The following is a 21038-nucleotide window of genomic DNA, read 5'->3' as shown; positions in this document are numbered from 1 at the left end:
GGAATATATGTCATCAATTAAAAAAAAAAAGAATGTGGAATAGATTAAAATTGCATGTCAGTATAACAACTGGGTTTCATTAGCTCACTCATCATCTTTAACTGAATTAACCTATCAATCTTATTCGTCCAGTTTGTTTTTTTTAAGAATTTTTTCACTCATATTGAGACGCTGCCACTTGCCTGTGGAGGGTAGCAAATTTAGACCTGTACTCGGCAATTACGACCTTTGAGCAGTGAAGAATCTTTTTCGTGCCAGCCTCTGCTGAGACACTGGACCTCAGTTTATACGGTCTCATCCGCAGAACCCGGTCTCCACGTCCCGCAGTAAGATTCAAACGCTCGACGTCAGGATCAACTCCTTACTCTGCGACTCTAAAGGAAACACTCTAACCACTGCGGCAAGCGGGCGACTACTCCTCAAGTACCAAAATATGAGTGTTTCCCATTTTATAACATTAATCACAGTCAATTTTTTAATCTACATACATCTTATAATTTGCCATATCAATAGATTTTTTTTAATAAAAGTATTACACGATCGAGTTCTTGTATTTGTCTTCATAAATAAATGTTTAATTGAAGTGCTAAATAAACAGATGCCTCCACCAAAACCATTTTTTAGAAAAAGGTACCTACAATAAAAGCAGAGTTTTAGTGTATGCAGTGCCTTTAAACTATCTCCAATAAAACCCATCTAAGTAAGTACTGAAGCAAAACATGATAAACAGGCTGTTTTGTGGAAGTATTCCGCGTATCAGATTGAACAGTCATCTTACATACATCAATGTTCCGCAGAAAATAGTCCAACAATCATAAGTTGCTCGTTATTTGTTCATGCCATGTACGTGTATAGTTGACAAAATGAAGGAAACTGTAGAGTGAAGATTTGGAAAAAGATGGCAACTTAAGATTTACAACAAAATTTAAAAGAAAGAAACATAAGCGTTATATAAGATACATCTATAGCGTAAATCCCATTCCAATTGCAAGTATTATACTACATGTATATATATACAAGGTCTTTATAAATTTAATGATTAAAATTTATTTCAAAAGGATATTTTTTATAAGTAATCTTACCAGGAAAAAGATTTTCTATAAATAAGTGAGGTATGTTGTAAATCACCAGGTTTGAAGTTTTAGTGTACAGAAAACCTTCCGGGATAGAGGAAGTTTTTCAGACCTAAAGGTTTTATATACAACTCAAATCATATCTAAAAAGGTTCGTGATTTTAAAAAATTATAAAAAGCACATGTCTGTAAAACTGGTGATCATTTTTAAGGCATATGTGTGGTTCTAATTTTAACATTTCAAAAAATTCAAATTAAATTGTTTAAATAGAGCGCTGGGAAGTTATGGAAATTAGAGGAAAAAATGTATAAAAAGCAGAAGAATTTTTTTTCCTTAAATAGATACCCTTGTACATGTAGTTCCCAAATTTTTTATGATTGATATTTATGAACAACTAACCTGACTATCAACTTTGGATAATCTCTCTCTCTCTCTCTCTCTCTCTCTCTCTCTCTCTCTCTCTCTCTATATATATATATATATATATATATATATATATATATATATATATATATATATATATATATATATGTATATATATCCCTTTCATGAGGTCGATCCATACATGTAGATATATCCACTTCACAGAAAAGCATATCGACCGTATATTTGCCAGTCTTGAATTTCCATGTTTTTTTTCTCAAAAACTAGTATTAATCAAAACTTAACAAATTTTGTTTGGCTAAACCATGGCAACCATGAAAGCTATTTTTAGAATAATATTGTCAATACCTAATTACTAAAGGTAAAATATGTCTTTTATTGTTTTTCTTGAGTTGTTGATTGAGTTTGATCATACAACACCTATCATAAGTGAAAATTGAGCGTTTTTCAATATTTTTCAGCATTTAAAATGCATTTCAAATGTACCCTCAGCTACTACAGTACCTGGCCATAAGTGAGTCATAATTTTATTTTTCCGCTATATATATTTCATTGAAAAATTCATTTTGGGGAAATATTGCGCTGTTATCTGTTGCTTATTTTATACGACTAAAACACCATAAAATGTAGAATTCTTTGCAGTTTTTTCACATAATTTCAAAATAATTTTATCTTTAGGTATTGTGGTGATATCACCTGTCAAATGCTAAATAAAAATTTTAAGACTCTTATTTGTTAAGATATCATAGTAATCTGAGGTTAGAAATTTTTGTCTCGACGGTTTCATAATTTTTTCTCAATATTGATTAGTGCATCATTTTGTGTAGAGTTTTAATACAGGAAAAATTGAACAATTCATTGATTCATTGAAAAAATCATGGAATTGGGCAAATGACCTCACAATAGGATCTTATAAAAATTGGTTTTTCAATGAAATATATAGTGTGAAAATGTAATTGACTCACTTATGGCCATATACTGTACTTACTTACATGTAATTAGAGATACATTCTAAATTTAGTCTCTATCTACATGTAGCATAAGTGGCAACAATGTGTCATGTTTTTGTGAGAATGGCCGGTTTGTTTGTTTTTCTTATAGTCTTTATTGAGGCTCAATAAAAGATTCAAAGTAGCTAAAAATATCAATTTTTCAAACTTTTTCAATTTTTTTCTCCAAAAATCCCTGGATCCCCCTCCCCGCTGTTAAGATCCGCGCATGGTAACAATACACCTCACTAGTTCTAAAATAAATAATTTACTTCTTCATATGTAAATGTGACCAGGGTGGTGTATTAAAATTGTTGTCACTCTACATCTTATAACACAAAGCCTATATCATGTATATTAAGTGTTATATAACACTAAATTTCCTCTTAGCTAATGCTGATGTCAACATAATATTCCATCCTTAAAAGGGTGTTTATCAATGAAAAACGTCCCTTTTCACGACATACACACATATGTCACATAATCAATAAAAGAAACAACACTTTGTCAAGCATGCTGGTCATTGAGTAGCTCGTTTCCGGGACGTAGGTATATAGAAGGAGTGATTGAGAGGATTCTAATTTTACTTTGTACTTTCTTTTCCTGTTCCGATAACAAGTATGTTATTTATTAGTACGTATTTATAACGATGGGGCGTCTTATAGGGTTGATTTGTCTCACATATGAATGTGCACGTAAGTATATATTTTCTGAGCTATTGAATTTAGCTATTTGACTTTTATTGCATTACAATTTTCATTAGTGAAAATAATGCAGACCTTGTACCTTCTGTACTTTCACTTTTGATGACCCACTAAATGAATAAATATCATATCTCCTTAACGTTCAACAGTTCAATATATCTTTGTATTTTAATCTCACAGTTGCACTTGAAGATTATGGGGAAGGGGTGTGCAAATCGTTTTCTGTGATATTCGGCGCGTTTGATTTTTCTCAAGGGGTTACTGTCATTTCGCCCCAAAACCAGAACGCCCCATGCATGAGCGCCCCAAATATTTTTACCGGCGCCCAAGTACAAATATGAGCGCCCCAAACTTATTCCACGGGCGCCCCAAATTAGCATTTCGAGCGCCCCAAACAACATCGTCCGATCTAACACAGGTATCTGTAGGTGCTCTCGTTATGTGGTAATTTTATACATATAAGTACTTCATCAGTTATATTTTATTTTTGGAATATTTCACTTGAATCTATGTTGAAATTGACTTATGTTTAGTTGCATACAACTGTACAAAATATTCTTTTGTTTGACTTTCCTTCTTCAAAGAACACTTGTGTAATATTCTTTTATATTATCAACTTTTAAATATTTGTGTAATTAAAAACGATAGTTTCAAAGTCTGAGCACCGCTGTTATCCCACATAAAGGAGCCCGCTCAATTATAATCTCATAATTATTTCATAATCCTAGTTTACAAATCTTGGGGCGTTCGTTATACTTAAAATCTGGTGCACTTATGATAGATATAATTTGGGGCGCTCGTGAATTGTTCATATCAATATATTTTTAACATCGAAATGTTAAAAAAAAAAAAAAAAAGCCAATAATTTATTTCTTTACTAGTTAATGAGCCTTGGGGCGATCGAAATGCTGATTTGGGGCGCTCGTGAATTAAGTTTGGGGCGCTCATATTTGTACTTGGGCGCCGGTAAAAATGTTTGGGGCGCTCATGCATGGGGCGTTCTGGTTTTGGGGCGCAGTGACTAGCACCCTTCTCAAGAACAGCAAATTATGGTTTGTAAGTGCAGTGTAATAAAAATAAGTTTTCTAACGGTCTACCGCAGGAACACGTTTCACAAAAGGACTTACGATTAAAACCAAAATGTTATTAGATGAGTAACATTCTTTTCTTTTCTTTTTTTTTTTTTTACATTAATTTGAAAAATGGTTTTAATATTTTTAAAAGACTATATATATATATATATATAAAGCACAAAAAAAATTCACTTTTTACAAGGATACCCACTTCCGCCCCAGCCCGGGGTTGAACTCTCGACCTACGGAATCTCTCTCCTAGCAGTACAGGAACAGCGCGCTAGACCGCTCGGCTATCTAGGCAAGTCAAAAAACTTGCTTTCGATGCCGATGGAATTCTCGCGGCGTTGCTCTACACTACATGGTCATTGAGAATGGAAGCGAGATACAGTTATTTGGACATTAGTTTTATTAGAGGATTGTTACCAATACACGTTGTAATGAAATTAATTTTTATTTATAAAGCACATTTTACAACAACTCTTAAACTGATATAACTGCCCTAAGTGAAGAAATATTAATATAAAAAGCACAATATATATATATATGATATACAAGCAAATTTTTAGAGAAACATCAGTTTTGTAAGATTTTACAATTGAGTTCAGTTTTAGGTCTTTTTCATAAGTTCTTTTGTAAAAATTGCCCCTGAGGTAAGAGATTTTTTTAAAGTGGATTCAGCAATGTCCATACACTTTTCAACACATGCATATGTCACCTGGTGCAGGAAATTATGTTCATGAAATGTATGTAACATGTCTACACCTTATGTGAGTAAATTCACAAATCCCCAGGTCTCTGCTATATCCAAGTTTTACTGTATGCCCTAAGATATTCCACTACAGTCAAACCTCATTATCTTGAACTCAAAACTTCAAAATATCCTAGGGTTCAGGATATTGAGGTTAAAATACTTAAAGAAAAATAATGAGTGAATGGGACTTCCAACTCAGTTCGACATATTCATGATATTCAAGATATCAGTGTTCAAAGTACCAAAGTTCAATTATGCAAAATTGCACACCTAAATGTATGATTACGTGTAGATATGTAATTTTGCATAATTTGATAATGTGATGTAAGTACACGTCATGTAAATAGAAATAGATATTGCAATTTTTTGAAAAATATGATTTAGCCATCTCAGACAGAGGACTAAAGTTTTCACTGAGCCCAAAGAGATACTTGAGAATGACATTTTTGCAAAGCAGACAATTTTGTGTAATTAAGTAAAAATTAAGTTCCTATGAATAAAAAAAGGGAGGTAAGTATGTACCGTAACTATATGTCTCCAATTTATTTTTGCAGGAAGCTGAGTCATGGATAGATTGAAAAAATTGGATGTGAACATGGAATGGATGACTCCGAGAAATGTCTCTGTTGTTTTTCTGAGTCTTGTGACCGTGAAAGCTTCCCACTCCATCTATAAATATTATAGGGCAAAGTCAAAGGTCAAAGCCAAGAGAGAAGAATGCCTAGCTGCTTGTGAGAAGTTAGCAGAACATTTAAATAAAAAAGGGGTATGCATTTTTTATTTCTTTTTTTTTCTCCTAGAAGAGGTTCTTTGTAGCCTAGCTGGTCCAATTCTTATGGAAGGTATGTTATTTAAAGATTATGGAAACTGTTTATGAAATATCAAACCAACTTTGAATTACATGCAGTCTTTCAATTTTTAGCTCACCTGAGTGGAAGGCTCAAGTGAGCTTTTCTAATCAAAATTTGTCCTTTGTCTTTGTCATTGTAAATTTTTCACATTTTCATCTTCTTCTCCAGAACCACTGGACCAGTTTCAACCAAACTTTCCACAAAGCATCCTTGGGTGTAGGGGATTCAAATTTGCTCTAGTGAACTAATAGCTACACCCTCTTTCAAGGGGAGATAATTAAGAATTAGTGAAAAATTAATGGCATTTTTCAAAAATCTTTTTCTCTGGACCAGAAGAGTTGAAACTTATCTTGCTTATGTTAAAGCTTTATTGCATAGTGTAGATTACAGTTTATTCAAAACATGATCCCCAAAGGTAGGGTAGGGCCACAACAGGGGATCAAAGTTATGCATAGGAATATATAAAGGAAATATCTTTTAAAATCTTCTTCTCAAGAACAGAAAAGCATGATAAGTCATATTCATATAGAAGCATCCTCAGGTAGTGTAGATTCAAATCAGTTCAAATCATGACCCCCTGAGGTAGGGTGGGGCCACTATGGGCAATCAAAGTTTTACATAAGAATATATAGGGAATTATCTTCTTCTCAAGAACATCAAAGCCATGATTAGTAATATTAATATGGAAGCAATTTTATATGAATCATCACTCCCTGGGGTTAGGGTGGGACCACTTTTATATTTAAACTTTTCAATATTGAACTGATTTCTGCTTGTCTCTAACCAAAGTGCTCAGATGAGCAATGTGGCCCATGGGCATCTTGTTGTTTTTTTTTAATATTTAATAAAAGAAAATTTTTCATGAAACAGGACTGGTTACATTCTTGTAGTGTATGTATGATACCAAACTCTTATCTTAATTTCTTTTCACATGGATGATTTATTTTGTACAGTATATATGCATAACCAAGAACAGAAAGAAATTATATAAAATTATGTGTAAAATTCTACAAGAAATGAATCATATTATTGAAATATCAGGTCCAAAAGTATATTCAATTTTATTGATCATGTCTTTGAAGAATCATTCAATATTTCTCACCAATTTATAAATTATAAACAAGAGTTAATTTATCACCAATTCAAATATTTCACTTTAATTACTATTTAAATTTATTCAATTTTTTCATATTAAGCACATCTATCACTTGATCACTACAATTACTCTACTAATAAATACATGTATTAAAGATGAAACTTGCATCCATATCAGACATAATTAAGAATAATTTGAAGGAAATGAAGGAAAAACACACGATTGAATCAAAGTCTTAAGAGTTAATTCTTTATAATTATGTGTGCGGAAACATTGAAAAAAGGTCAAAATAAGTTAAAGGATTTTTGTCTCTACAGATTACTCAAGAAAAGAAGGATGCCATAACGAGGCTGTCAATCACAGAGCTCATAGAGAAGCTCCAATCAGGGGAGCTGAAGGCAGTGGACGTGTACGAGTGTTATCAAGCCGCAGCCCTCGAGGTCAATCGCCGTCTTAACTGTGTGGTGGAGCCAATCTGGGAGGCAGAGGTAAGGAGCATTAGACCGTCTCTCTAATCATGATCTATGTAATTAGTGTAACTTAGCTTTAGTTGCTTTTCACGTTTAGTGCATCTATTAAATATGAACTTCAAGCTTAAAATGTGTAAGGGAGAGAACTCTTAGAGGCTTGATCTGCTTTTTATTTCTTTTCAATTCTGGATAGAATATTAGAGAAAAATAATAAAGCTTGATTGATAGGTTAACGAAATAAATTTCTTGACAGAAATATCAATTAATCATTATTAATGGTGTTCTGTTGTTGAATGTTATTTTCATTAAAACTGCTGATATGTTATATTTTCATTTAGCTTTACGTATTTGAATGCTTTTTTTATCAGATCTTTTAATCTTTTAAATGTTTTTGTTAAACCTTTTCCCTTTTGTGTGAAATACTTGAGTGAATTGAGTTAATAAGCTCACAGGCACTTGGGGTATGGACCTCCCCCCCCCCCCCCTTTTCCATTTTTTTTTCTTTTAAAATCTGGGGTCCAGTCACCTTTTCCCTATTTTTGTATTCTAATATGCACTATATATTATCAATAATGCAACTCTTTTGTTTCTATCAGCTGTTTTTAAATATATCGTTTTTGACTGATACATAAAAAGAGAGCAGTCGAAAACGATATATTTAAAAGCAGCTGATAGAAATAAAAGAGTTGCATTATTGATAATATATAGTGCATATTAGAATACAAAAATAGGGAAAAGGTGACTGGACCCCAGATTTAAAAAGAAAAAAAAATGGAAAAAAGGGGGGGGGGGAGGTCCATACCCCAAGTGCCTGTGAATAAGCTTGTTATATTTTCAAAAAAATTAAAAATATAACAATAATTCTTTTAATAGCCTGAATTTATTAAGCTTGCCTGGAATTTTAAAAAGGTACCTGATTGTCATGTTTTTTTTAATGTTTTCACGAAGATTTTACCTTTCTTTTCCAGAATTTTAACACATGTGTAGAAATGTTTGATGGTAGTATATTAAAAAAGTATTTAAACAATTAAAAAAAAAATTAACCCTCAAATCCATTGCAGTGAAAAAAAAAACAGTTACTAACTTTTAATGTTTACCTATTATGTACATTGTAATTAAGGAAGTGGGTTCCCTCTGTCTACTGTGTGTGTGCAGTGTGTGTGATGTCACCAATTCTTAATTAACATTTATTAATTACTAATTTATCTGAATTTAACAGATCCTTCAGTCAAGTTGAGAAGCTTTGTGAAAAATATGTCTGGTTTGGGTAGAGGCCTATACTTAATATAAATGTATTTCCAAGTTGTATTGAATTACTGTATCACCTACAGCTGTACATTTATTTAATCTTTACATGTAAACATGATATAAAGTCACCCAGTTAGGTGCATACATGTCTGTATTGTAAAACAGGTCTAGTAGATTTTCTTTCAATTTGAATACCCAGTACTTTATATGTGGAGGCAGCACAATTAGGAATATTATTTGCATATATTAAAGAGAAAATTTCTGCTTAAAAGAGAATTTTATTTTTTAAAAGGTTCTTTATTTAAAGAAATTTGATAAGCTTTAATACCTGATTATGGTCTACATCTGACATACATGTACATGTATATTAAATGCATGGGAAAAAAATCTATCTGTAGAAAAAGTCTCAAATGATTTTTTTTCTGGATGACTTTAATATATTTTAAATTGTTTAAATGCAGGAAATGGCCATAGAAAGGGATCAAAGGTCAGGGACAAAGGGGCCACTACACGGTGTTCCTGTCAGTATCAAAGAAAATTACTATATCAAGGTATAACACAGGTGCACATGTATCAGGTGTCATACAGGTGTACATATATCTGGTGTCATACAGGTGTACCAAAGATTTCTAAATTTAGAATTATTATTTAACTATATAAAGCATAGACATAAAAAAGATGCTGGCTTGTTTGTGAAAGTTGCAGGTAATTGTATTGAATTACCGAGAAAGTACTTTTGACTGCAGTGTTTCCAACCATCCCAATGACATTTTTGTTTTACGTGATATATTTGTACATGTAGTTAAATATTGCAAAAGCAAGCCCATCATCCAAAAATCATTTTTAATGTGTTAATTTTAGATATTTTTCATGTTTTTATTACTGAGGTAAAACATATCTAAGCTTTAACATATAGATGTATACATAAAGTATTTGACAATGTAGACAATATACATTTTCAATTGACAGAATTGATAAATTTCATATTTACCTATACATATACAAATGTTCCTGCAAGTATTGTACATGCATTTGTATGTAACAGGGCTATGACTGCACAGCTGGTATGCAGAAATGTATAGGAGAACCAGTGTCAGAAGATGCTGTTATTGTCAAGGTTTGGTATCTGTTTATTGCATGTACATACTGTAAAAGCAGAAATATTCGTTGGGAATTAAATTTCGTTTATTTCGTTGTTTACAATTATCAATGAAATTAAATCCCACACGAATTTTTTATATGACTATAAATTGTGTAGAGTAACATTCGAAACAACAAAATTTAATGCCAATGAAACCTTTTTAGATGACAAATCAACGAAATTTTATCCACACGAAAATTTGTGCTTCTACAGTATTTCATTGGAACTATTATCTCAAAAACAACCAGCTTTTCTTTGGGTGTATCTTCCTTCTTGAAAATTACAGCAAAATGAATTAATTAGACTCAGTATTGTGAAATAAAATTTGATCATGTACCAGTACTTACTGCACTGAGATGCATTATTTTTATCCAAATTTTATATTTCCTCTCAGGTTCTCAAGAAGCAGGGAGCAGTGCCTTTTGTTCGTACCAATGTCCCTCAAACCATGATGACATTTGAGTGTTCTAATCCAATATATGGCAGGACTCTAAATCCCCATGATGAAGACCGAGGCCCTGGGGGGTCATCTGGTGGGGAGGGGGCCCTCATAGCTGCAGGAGGATCCATTTTAGGGATTGGTACTGATATTGGGGGAAGCATCAGGATACCTGCTAACATGTGTGGAATCTGTGGTCTGAAACCAACTGTAGGAAGATTGAGGTAGGGCAAGCATTTATGTAAACATGGAAATCTTTGGGGGAGGGGGTTGAAAATTTTGTGATAAATACAGTTTTTCAACATTTATCACTCACCAGTGGAATGGTTTGAAAAAGAGGTACTACAGTGCACTTTATGCATGTGTTTGTAAATTCTGTAACCTCAGCAAAAAAAGCATACAAAGCTTTGTTATATGGATATTACAAAATTTTCCTCCCACAAAAAATCCACTTTTTAGCTCAACTGAGCTGAAAGCTCAAGTGAGCTTTTCTGATCACATTTTATCCATCGTCCGTCTGTCTGTCTGTCTGTCCGTCTGTAAACTTTTCACATTTTTGACTTCTTCTCCAGAACCACTGGGCCAATTTCAACCAAACTTGCCATGAATCATCCTTGAGTAAAGGGGATTCAAGTTTCTTCAAATGGAGGGCCTAGCCCTCTTTCAAGGGGAGATAATTAAGAATTAGTGAAAAAATAATGGCATCATTTAAAAAATCTTCTTCTCAAGAACCACTGGGCCAGGAAAGATGAAACTTATGTGGAAATATCCTCAGGTAGTGTAGATTCAAGTTTGTTCAAATCATGACCCCCGGGGGAAGGGTGTGGCCACAATGGGGGATCAAAGTTTTACATAGAAATATATAGGAAAATATCTTTAAAAATCTTCTTCTTAAGAACAAAGCCATGATTGGTCATATTTATTTGGAAGCATCCTCAGGTAGTGTAGATTCAAGTTTGTTCAAATCATGACCCCCGGGGATAGGGTGGGGCCACAGTGGGGGATCAAAGTTTTACATAGAAATTTATAGGAAAATATCTTTAAAAATCTTCTTGTTAAGAACAGCAAAGCCATGATTGGTGATATTTATATGGAAGCATCCTCAGGTAGTGTAGATTCAAGTTTGTTCAAGTCATGACCCCTCCCCCCCCCCCCCCCCCCCCCCGATAGGATGGGGGATCAAAGTTTACAGAGGATTATATAGGAAAAAATCTTTTTCTCAAGAACAGAAAAAGTCATGATTAGTCAAATTAATATGGAGGCATCCTTGGGAGTGTAGAATGAAATTTGTTCATATGAGGGCCCCCAGAGGTAGGGTGGGGCCACAATGGGGGATCAAAGTTTTACAAATAAATGTATGGGGAAAAATCTGCTGCTCAAGAACAGCAAAGCCATTTGATATCAACCCCCCCCCCCCCCCCCCCCCCCCCGGAAACTTTTCAATACTAAACTTATTTATCAGGTGAGCGATGTGGCCCATGGGCCTCTTGTTAATAAAATTTCCTTATACACATCCCTTAGATATCTTACCTTCCTCTCTCTGTTGGAATGTGCACACATTTAGGTGAAGCAGAATAAAAACTGGAACTCTAGGATTGCTAACATTGAGAAATTTTGTTTGAAAAAACCTCCATATTCAATAATCAAGTATTTATTTCTAAAGTGTCCAGTTGTGAAAGGAATATGAAAATTTCATACCTCAAATAAATTGAAAATATACATGTATACACAGTTGTACAAATTTGCTTTTTAGCTTTCAGTTTTGGTTTGCATGAATGATCTTAAATCTATGTACATACATTTTCTGTTTTATTTGCAGTTCAAATGGTACTCATAAACTAACAAAAGGCCAAACCTTAGGTAGGCTAACAATTATTTCATTAACAATATTAGATTCAAATTTTTATTTCATGAAAAAATACAGTAAGCTGTATTTCAGTCTGTATATATAGCTGTGTTTTGTTCTGTTTTTTTTTAAATCAGCTTGTACCGGTATGTTCAAAATTGCATGTACATTGAAAAGAGGTGTATTCAAGCCTGCAAAAAAAAATTAATATTTTAAATTCTCATTTTTAGCTCTACTGGTCAGAGACCAGAAGAGCTTATGGTATATAGTAAGGTGTCAATCATCTGCCTAGCTGTCCATCTGTCTGTAAATGCTACTCCTCATACAGTTTTAGTTCAATTTTAATAACACTTGGTACACAAGTACACTATACTCATGATACTAATTAAGATACATAATTCTGTTAATTTGTTTTTGATTTAAACAAAAAATGTTGCCATGGTTACTAAAAATAGAAAATTTTGCAGAAGTTCTTTCAAAACACTATTACTTTAAGTTTTTAAGTCCAGTTTCAATATGACTTGGTACACAAGTACACTATTTAAAGATGCATATTTCTATTCATCTGTTTTTTTTAATTTCCACAAAGGATTTTGCCATGGTTATTAAAAATAGAAATTTCTGTGAAGTTCATTCTAAATGCTTCTCCTCCTACAGTTTTGGTCCAGTTTCAACAAGACTTGATACACAACTACAATATAAATGTAATAAAATACATAATTCTATATATATTTGATTATGATTTCAACAAATGTTACCATGGTTACTAATAAAAGTAGAAATTTCTGTGAAATGCTAAAACACTACTCCTCCTACAGTTTGAGTCGAATTTCAGTAAGTACACTATATACCAAGATGCACAAAGTACACACCAGTAGAGCTACAGTCTCATCAGAGACTTCTGGTTATGAATAACCCCTCACTTTTGTCATCAGACTTAACAGGGATACAAATGTATGTTGAAATGAGTTAGCATTCCAACAATATTCAAAACTCAGTTTTCATATATCTTGAACCCTCATACAAGTTTTAAAATGTCCTACCATATTTTAAAGATATGAAAGATGAAGGTACGGTTTGGGCTTTACTGAGCCCTTAAAATTTTATGTTTTCAAAAATTAAGTTATGAAATTGGCTTAGTTATGAGTTGAGTATATGAATGTGATAAATCAGGAAAGAATATGGCATGAAGGAGGACTATTCTGGAAATATGATGTCATAAATTTGGTACAGTTCGAAGTTTTAAACTGAAAAAGCCTCAAAATGACTCATTTCGGGGGGTACTTTCCCTTAAGAAAACAACTGTGTCCAAAGCCATCGCCCACTTCAATTTTCAGATATGTTGCGTAAAATCCTTTGAAAAATCACATTTCTCAAAATCTTTGTTGGCAATGCGTGTGCTCTGTATTATCTGAAAGAAAATTCCACTGAAAATTGATGTCATCTGCAACTTTTTAAGAAAATAGGGAAAATGCATAAGTTCATGACATCCCAATTAGCATTTAGGAGGTCATATGAGAAATTCAAGTACATGTGTGTAGTATGTTCTTACTGCATGGAATTTCAATGATTCAGAAAGGATGGGTTTTAATATCTTAAATCATTTCCATATAAAATACAGGACCAGATTTGTATTGAAACCCTACCTTGTTTTTTGACTACATACATTGTATACCTTTTTGCTACACAATTTGATAGTTTGATAAAAAAAATATATATATATATATTAAGTATAAAAACAATAAAAGACATTTAAAAGCCTATATACATATGTCCCGATACATGTATAGTGCTTAAAAACAAACAGCACACACAGTAACAGAACAGTGATATTTCATTGAGAATTTGTTTTTGATTGAACAGTAAGATCAGCTGCTGGAGTGCTGGCCAGAGATGTTGATGGTGTTGTCATAGCAATGAGAGCTCTTTTATGTCAGTATATGTTTGACCTTGACCCCACAGTTCCTCCAATACAGTTCAGAGAGGAGGTGAGAATGGTTGTAACCTTATTATAACAGTAATATATTTTGTCTATAAACATTAAATTCAAAATGATATGCATGCATAATATATATTTGTTCTTTTATCTGACCACATACATGTATCTGCTTTATGCATGTTAAATATCGCATGGATATATACGGTCAAAACGGACAAAACTTTTTTATCTAGAACTCGATAGGACTGAGAAAAAACTTCAAGATATCCGAGGATTTGAGATATCAGGGGTAAAATACTTAAAGAATAAGTGGTTGGGACTTCCAAATCACTTTGACATATCCATGATATTTAAGATATCAGTGTTGGAGATACCGAAGTTCAACTGTAGCTAAATGCAAAGAACATTATACAATTATTGCTGGTTTTTGAGGCCAATACGATGATTTAGACACATGAGGAGTACAATATTTACCGAGCCAGAAGGGTAAAGGGGGCATTAAAAGGAAAAAAGTGATAATTAACTTACTTGAAAACAAATCTTTGAACCCCCCCCCCCCCCCCCCCCCCCCCCAAAAAAAAGGAAAAGAATTCTCCCAACTCAATTTAGTGGGATGTAAAGGTCCATAAACTTATCCTTTCTTATCCTTAAAATTTAAATTAAAACTTTACATTCTCAAAAGGTGTGCCTTAATGTTATGTTCATATGAGTGGAAGTCAGGTGCAAGTGAAATAACTTTCCAAAACTATTTGCATCAATTTGGAATTTCCTTATTTATTTTTGGTCCAATGTAGAATAAATAATTCCTTTAATTGACCTGGAAGGTCACGTGCAGGTCAATATAAGGCAGTATTTTTCTAACATTGTTGGATCTCAGCCAATCAGAGAGATGGGAATTATTCAATCATATAATAATCAAAATTGTTTCTGAATCAATATATCAGTAATTTGCTACTGTTGGTATTTTTCTAAGTTTGAAATTCTTGGTGAAAAAATGACTTCATTATGAGCAGATATTCACTTTATGCATATTCATTATAAGCATGTTTTATTGAATCTTTTGGTTATATTCTGTAGATATACAGTGATAAGGCTCCACTCCGGATTGGATTCTACCTGGATGATGGCTACATTCCCTCAGTGCCCTCAATGCACCGAGCTGTGGAGAAAGCCAAGGTCATACTGGAAACTCAGGGTCATAAGGTCAGTATTGTCAGTGATGAAGATCACCTATCAGTCATGTAGATTCTTGCAAGGGTATTGATCTTCTATGTAGCAAGCATTTCTAGATATTCATGATCATAGAGCTACCTTAGCCTGAAATGCTACATTCTTCAATGGTCTGCTCATTACAACTAGTCTTTGTCAGAATTTGGTTAAAGATACAGTCAAATCTCGTTATTTCGAACTCGATGAGACCAAGAAAAAACTTCGAGATATCCAAGGATTCAAGATATCCAGGGTAAATTACTTAATGAATAAGAGGTTGGGACTTCCAAATCACTTTGACATATCCATGGTATTTGAGATATCAGTGTTTGAGATACAGAAGTTCAACTGTATTTCATTATTCAGAAAGAAGTTCAAATTGAAACATTTGCTTAATATATATTTAGTACCTAGAGATGAAAAGTAACCCTAGATTATATGGATATTAATTATTCTGCAAAGTAGTACATGTAATAACTAAGGTTGCCAATTTGAATTTGGTATCTACATGCAGCATCAAATATTTCTGCTAGTTTTCCCTTATGAACTAAACTTACAGATTGTTCAAAAACAAATTAGGGGCATGTAGGGCTACTTAGCTGCTGCATTTTTGAAGGCTCCCCTGGAAGGAAGTTTGGTATGGACTTGGAGGTACATTATTGTATATGTAAGTGTTAGAAATATTCTGATTACAAAACATGTTACTTCCAACAGTATTGTGTAAGTCCCTACATCTGACTAATTGTCTATATGCTTGTTGTTCTGGATTGGGAATTGAACCGGGGACCCCTGCATCTTTAGTCAGGTGCTCTACCGACTGAGCTACTTGGCCTGATATCCACGGCCCAAACCATCACAGCTGTCTGTCAGTTACCTTGCCCTGTCTGTCTTCCTAACTCACTTTCCATTGGGAGATGTACCCTGCAACCAGCAATATGTCTTTTTGGCACCACATTTTCTTCCAAGTTATTGTTCAAGTGCTTCATTTAAGAATTGTGCTAAAGATTAAAGCTCTTGTCTGATTATCAGATTTTTATTCCTTTAGATGATTCAAATGCAGCCACTGGATGCTAGGCGAATGTTTAAACTGTTTCTGGACACAGTGGGAGCTGATGGCACCAAAACCTACCGAGTCTGCATGTATGTTAATTATAACTCACGTGAATTAAAACTTTGTATCTAGTGTTAACTAACTCCAGTAATATACGTAGAAGTTTATTTTTCTGTGTGGTACTAATTAATCTATGTACACAGTCAAAAATTTTCCACGGAAATTTGTCCCAGCATATGTGTAAGGAATATACTGTATATTTTCACCCCGTGTTATTTTCACCCTGTCACACTTGCAAACAATTTTGCCATGTTTTAAATTCGCCCTGTCACAGTTCTGTTTAAGAAATTGTAATGACTTCTTTGAATTTGCCCCGTCTTAAATTAACCCACTTGTGTGTAGGGCTAAAGGGATGAAAATGAAACGGAGGCATGTTCCTCTTGATTGCCACATACATATACAGTATGCAGGATTATTGTCACCCTGTGTTACATAATGTATTTTTGACCAATCACACTTGCAAACGGTTTTTTCCAGTTTTAAATCCGCCCAGACAAGGGTGTGTCAAAGAAATAATTCTGTTTTCTTTGAATTTGCAAATTTTAAATTTGCCAACTTGTGATGAAGATGAAAGGGGCAAAAATAAAACGGGGCCAAATTTATCATGTATACAGTAATTTATATGCATGTGTTTTCCACATCTCAGTTTATGCATTTCATGCATGTTTATTAAAAGATTAAAAAAAACATTTTTTCTGCCATATTCCAGGGAGGACGATATCTATGATTCCACCGTTCGCCAGTTTTTCTTCACCTCCACTCTTCCAGGTGCTGTAAAGAAAGTCATAGGATGGGTAATGGCTGCCATTGCTAGGGTGAGTAATTCCATTCTCACTGGCCAAGTGATTATTTCTGGTATAGGGATGAGCGAGAATTATGAAATATGCTCATAAGTTGATGTTTTGTTAGCTTAGCGGTAAATGGATTGTAATACTTTTGCATGTGCAAACACAGTGAGTTATATGTTTTTTACTGGATACCATCAAAAACCTTTGAATAAATTATATACTTTAAACTTAGATTTGCCTCTTCAACCCATGCATGGATCCAGAAATTTTTTTTTGGGGGGGGGGGGGGTTACAATCACTTAAATAAAATCTGAGTCATAAATTTTTGACAAGAAGAAAAAAAAACATACAAAAAGAAAAAATTGGAAAGAATTTTCTAAACAAAAGAAAGGTTGGGGGTGGAGGAGGGGGGAGAACAAGTTGCTTTTCTACATATATGACTTTCCTTACCATTTTTTACAAGGGATCTATGTTTTTTAAGAGGTGGGGGGATTCCAAGGTCATTTTTGGGCCATGTTACTACCTGGTATATAAATTAAATAACTCGGAAAATGTAGAAGGGGGGACCTTCTAGATCTGTGCATGAATCCAATCTAGACTACCTCATCACATAATTCAGCTTATCCGGGACAGAGTCTAAAAAGTGCCATTTAAAATATTTCAGAAGTTCAGAGTTCTTTGATATCTACTTTTTGGTTTTAAATTGTTTGAACCAGATTAGAAGGGGTTGTGATGTATGCATGTTTATATTTTGTCATAATTAAGTTCTTTCCAAACAACAGTGGAAGTATACTGATTACTTTGTGACCTGGACATCCAAAAATGTTCACATTTGATCTATAAACCATATATACTATCTTTAGATTTTCGGATGACCACTCGATAGCTTTCATTACATCATTATTAAGTGTTGCTACACTACATGTAAACACTTCTTCATTAGGTTCTCATAGCAAAAATTTTGAATGTTTTATTTCTAATTTCTGTTGTAGGATGATATGCCAGGTTACATGATTAAAGCTTTATCAGGAATAGGGTAAGTGATCTAACTATTGATTTTAAAGAAAATTAAGACCTTCATCTGATTATATTGATCGAAAATGATAGCCGTAGGACCCATGTACATCAAAATGCAAGTAAACTTCATTTATAATTGTAAGTAATGTTTCACCCAACAAATTACTGTACCTATGTGGCAGATTAGATTACATGCAATTACCTTTATTAATACTCTGTTTCATTTTATTTGGATTTTTTTCAGGTCTGTTTATGATTATTGGAATCATGCACTTGACATTGAAGTAAGTTAAGATTTTGTTTTTATGTAAATCTAAGCATTTTCTGTGTCCATAATATTTTAAAAATTTTACAAGGAAAAAAAATTATCAATTTTATAATCAAAGGTAGAATGAGGACAAACAGTATTTTCTTGTTATTACATATGTTTTGTAATATTTTGAGATTTGGTAGAGGGTTGGGACTTACTTCCTTAGCAAGTGGATAGAGTAATTTTAATTTGCACAAGAAAATTTTCAAAATATTGGTGTTTATGCAGTTTTCTCAATGAGTTAGAGAAATATATTTCCTTTGCCATTCAAATTAATTATAAAATTTTATAAGAGGTTTTCTGTCAAACAAACAAAAATAAAATAATTCTGTATTCCATGCAATTCAGTATACATGACCCTGTTCCTAGAGGTCTAGTCTATTTCTCTGTCTTAACAGGAATATAAAGATGAAACCTTGGCCTTATGGAGATCCCAGGGAATCGATGCTGTTATCTGTCCAGGTTTTGCTTTTCCAGCTATACCACACAATTCCTTTGGAGACTTAGTTGGTGAGTGAAATGCAGGGGAAAAGCAGACTCATTAATTTATTGACTGTTAGTAGAGAAATAGGGTTCTAGCTGTCAACCACCTGAGGATGAAGACAAAAGGCTCATATCAGTCTTATCTGGAGAACGAAAACAGTTTACACCACATATGTCATGATGTACATGTATGTGCACGTATGGCCCTTTGTTTTTAATTTAAGTACATACACAATGTAGCTTTTAAAAAAAAATCTTATAACAGCAGATCTAGCTATTTTATTTTTCAAAATGAATATATATAGTTCGGCTTTCCATACTGTATTGTACTATTGTTTTTTTTTATATACAAGTGACTTTATTTATGTATTATGTCATAGACTGAATGGCAGACTATCAATTTTATTCTTCACATCACTTTTTCTCACAGATTTTAATATGCGTTTTGGTTTACGTAGCTGAATCCAAAGAGTTATGTTTTTCACTTGTAATATAAAATGGTTTTAATTACAGTATATATGTAAAGCAAAAAAAAATTGCAGGTGGGACATCATACTCATCTATGTACAACTTACTGAACTATCCAGCTGGTGTTGTTCCTGTTACCAAGGTTACAGAACAGGATGTTAAGGATATGGCAAATTACCCCCAAAAAACAATGTTTGAGAAAAATATTAAAAAGGTAAATTAAGGTTTGGGGGGTTTTTTTTCTCTCTCTTTTTGCATACTGCAGCTTAATTTGGTACATCCACCATTATAAATCTTAAATTTAGTGGAAAACAAAAAAATTCCCTAAAAAATTAAATGGTGAGTATAAAATTAATGTATAAAGGAATAAAAGACAAATTTCACATTTACAAGAGTTATTTCCTTTTTTGCTGGGTCAATCAGGGGTCAACTGGCATAAGGTACTGTTTCCTCTCTATACAAACCTTACAGGTTATTGTCTGACAAATGAAATCTCTCTGTATGGTCTATATGTTTCCTTTTTTTAACCCATGTTATACTATGCCAAGATAGGAAATGTATAAAATTGTAATGTCCCAAGACATTTCAATGTTTAAAATTTTTACAGGTAAATTACAGAAGATATAGTGAGAAAAATGGCCATTATGTGAACAAAGGGAAATAACTCGTGCAAGTGTGAATTTCTACTGATTCAGAATTAAAATATGCTGTAAACTAATTTTCATTTGTGTGCAATAAATATCGCCACACAAGCCATTTACATTGTAATTGCATGTGATTGTACGAGTGGCATTTGAAAAGTATGAAGAATAGTTTCAAGAATTATTAAAGTTGAATGTTTCATCAGTCATGAAAATTAATTAACAGAGCTCTGCGGATGGATTTCAAACTAATGAATCCAGAAAAAAAGTTTCCTTAGATAATTTGGTTTGCAGTAGTGAAAAATTGCTGTATTTCTTGGTTAAACTCTGTATCTGGTCAACACTTACTGTTATAAATTTTCATACTAGATGATGTTGGGAGGGACAGTGGGCCTGTCCTGTGGGGTGCAGTGTGTGGCACTACCGTATCGGGAGGAATTGGTTCTACGCCTGATGAAAGAAATCGAGGAAGGACTCAAGGGAGACAACTGAGGAATATTGTTAAATATTTAATTATATTTATGGATATATTAAATATGATTATAATTAAATTGAATGAGACAGAATTAACTAATTATGAAGAGTGGAATAAGAAATTTAGTTACTAAATGTTATTTAATAATCACCATACCTCAAGCTTGATGCATTTTAACTGCAGGTTGGAAAAAAAATAATGCAATTGCTAGTCTTTTCCTTGTTAATTGATCACTGTCTCATTTCTTAATAGATTTTAATTATGACTCAATTCAATTAATAATGATATTTTAAAATTTATTTTGAAAATTTTGATAAAACATGATTAACATGAATGCAATGACATTGTACTCTTTATAGGTTTTAAGGTGCATTAATCCTATGATAAAAGAGAGATAACTCACTAGGATATATGAGTAATACTCCTTTATAAAACTGTCAATTTAATGAATTAACTTTTTCTATCAAATTTTGCCCCGCAGTGGATGCTGAAATTGTGGGTATTTTAATTATAATTTTTAGCTCACCT

General features: G+C 33.0%; 1 protein-coding gene across 1 annotated transcript; it reads left to right on the top strand.

Annotated features, from left to right (window-relative positions):
* The first annotated feature begins 5532 nt into the window (after positions 1-5532).
* Positions 5533-20755, top strand: LOC133194067 (vitamin D3 hydroxylase-associated protein-like). The gene is made up of 15 exons (XM_061330012.1): positions 5533-5744; positions 7243-7413; positions 9105-9194; positions 9689-9760; positions 10179-10447; positions 12043-12083; positions 13933-14057; positions 15086-15211; positions 16263-16357; positions 17038-17143; positions 18109-18152; positions 18378-18417; positions 18842-18953; positions 19469-19608; positions 20405-20755. The coding sequence occupies exons 1-15, from the start codon at positions 5544-5546 to the stop codon at positions 20525-20527; spliced, it is 1755 nt and encodes a 584-aa protein (XP_061185996.1). The 5' UTR covers positions 5533-5543; the 3' UTR covers positions 20528-20755.
* The last annotated feature ends 283 nt before the right edge of the window (positions 20756-21038 follow it).

Source organism: Saccostrea echinata, unplaced genomic scaffold (genome assembly GCF_033153115.1).
Source record: "Saccostrea echinata isolate AGI-Se365-2 ecotype Australia unplaced genomic scaffold, CSIRO_AGI_Sech_v1 ptg000028l, whole genome shotgun sequence".
Taxonomy (NCBI): domain Eukaryota; kingdom Metazoa; phylum Mollusca; class Bivalvia; order Ostreida; family Ostreidae; genus Saccostrea; species Saccostrea echinata.
Note: the sequence above shows the minus strand (reverse complement) of the source record. Positions and strands in the feature narration are given on the sequence as shown.

Bases quoted from the DNA above. Each gene is read 5' to 3' on its own strand.
- LOC133194067 (XM_061330012.1), top strand. From the start codon at position 5,544: ATGGATAGATTGAAAAAATTGGATGTGAACATGGAATGGATGACTCCG. The intron at 7,414-9,104 runs GTAAGGAGCATT...GTTTAAATGCAG, and splicing joins AGCCAATCTGGGAGGCAGAG to GAAATGGCCATAGAAAGGGA. The intron at 14,058-15,085 runs GTGAGAATGGTT...TATATTCTGTAG, and splicing joins CAATACAGTTCAGAGAGGAG to ATATACAGTGATAAGGCTCC.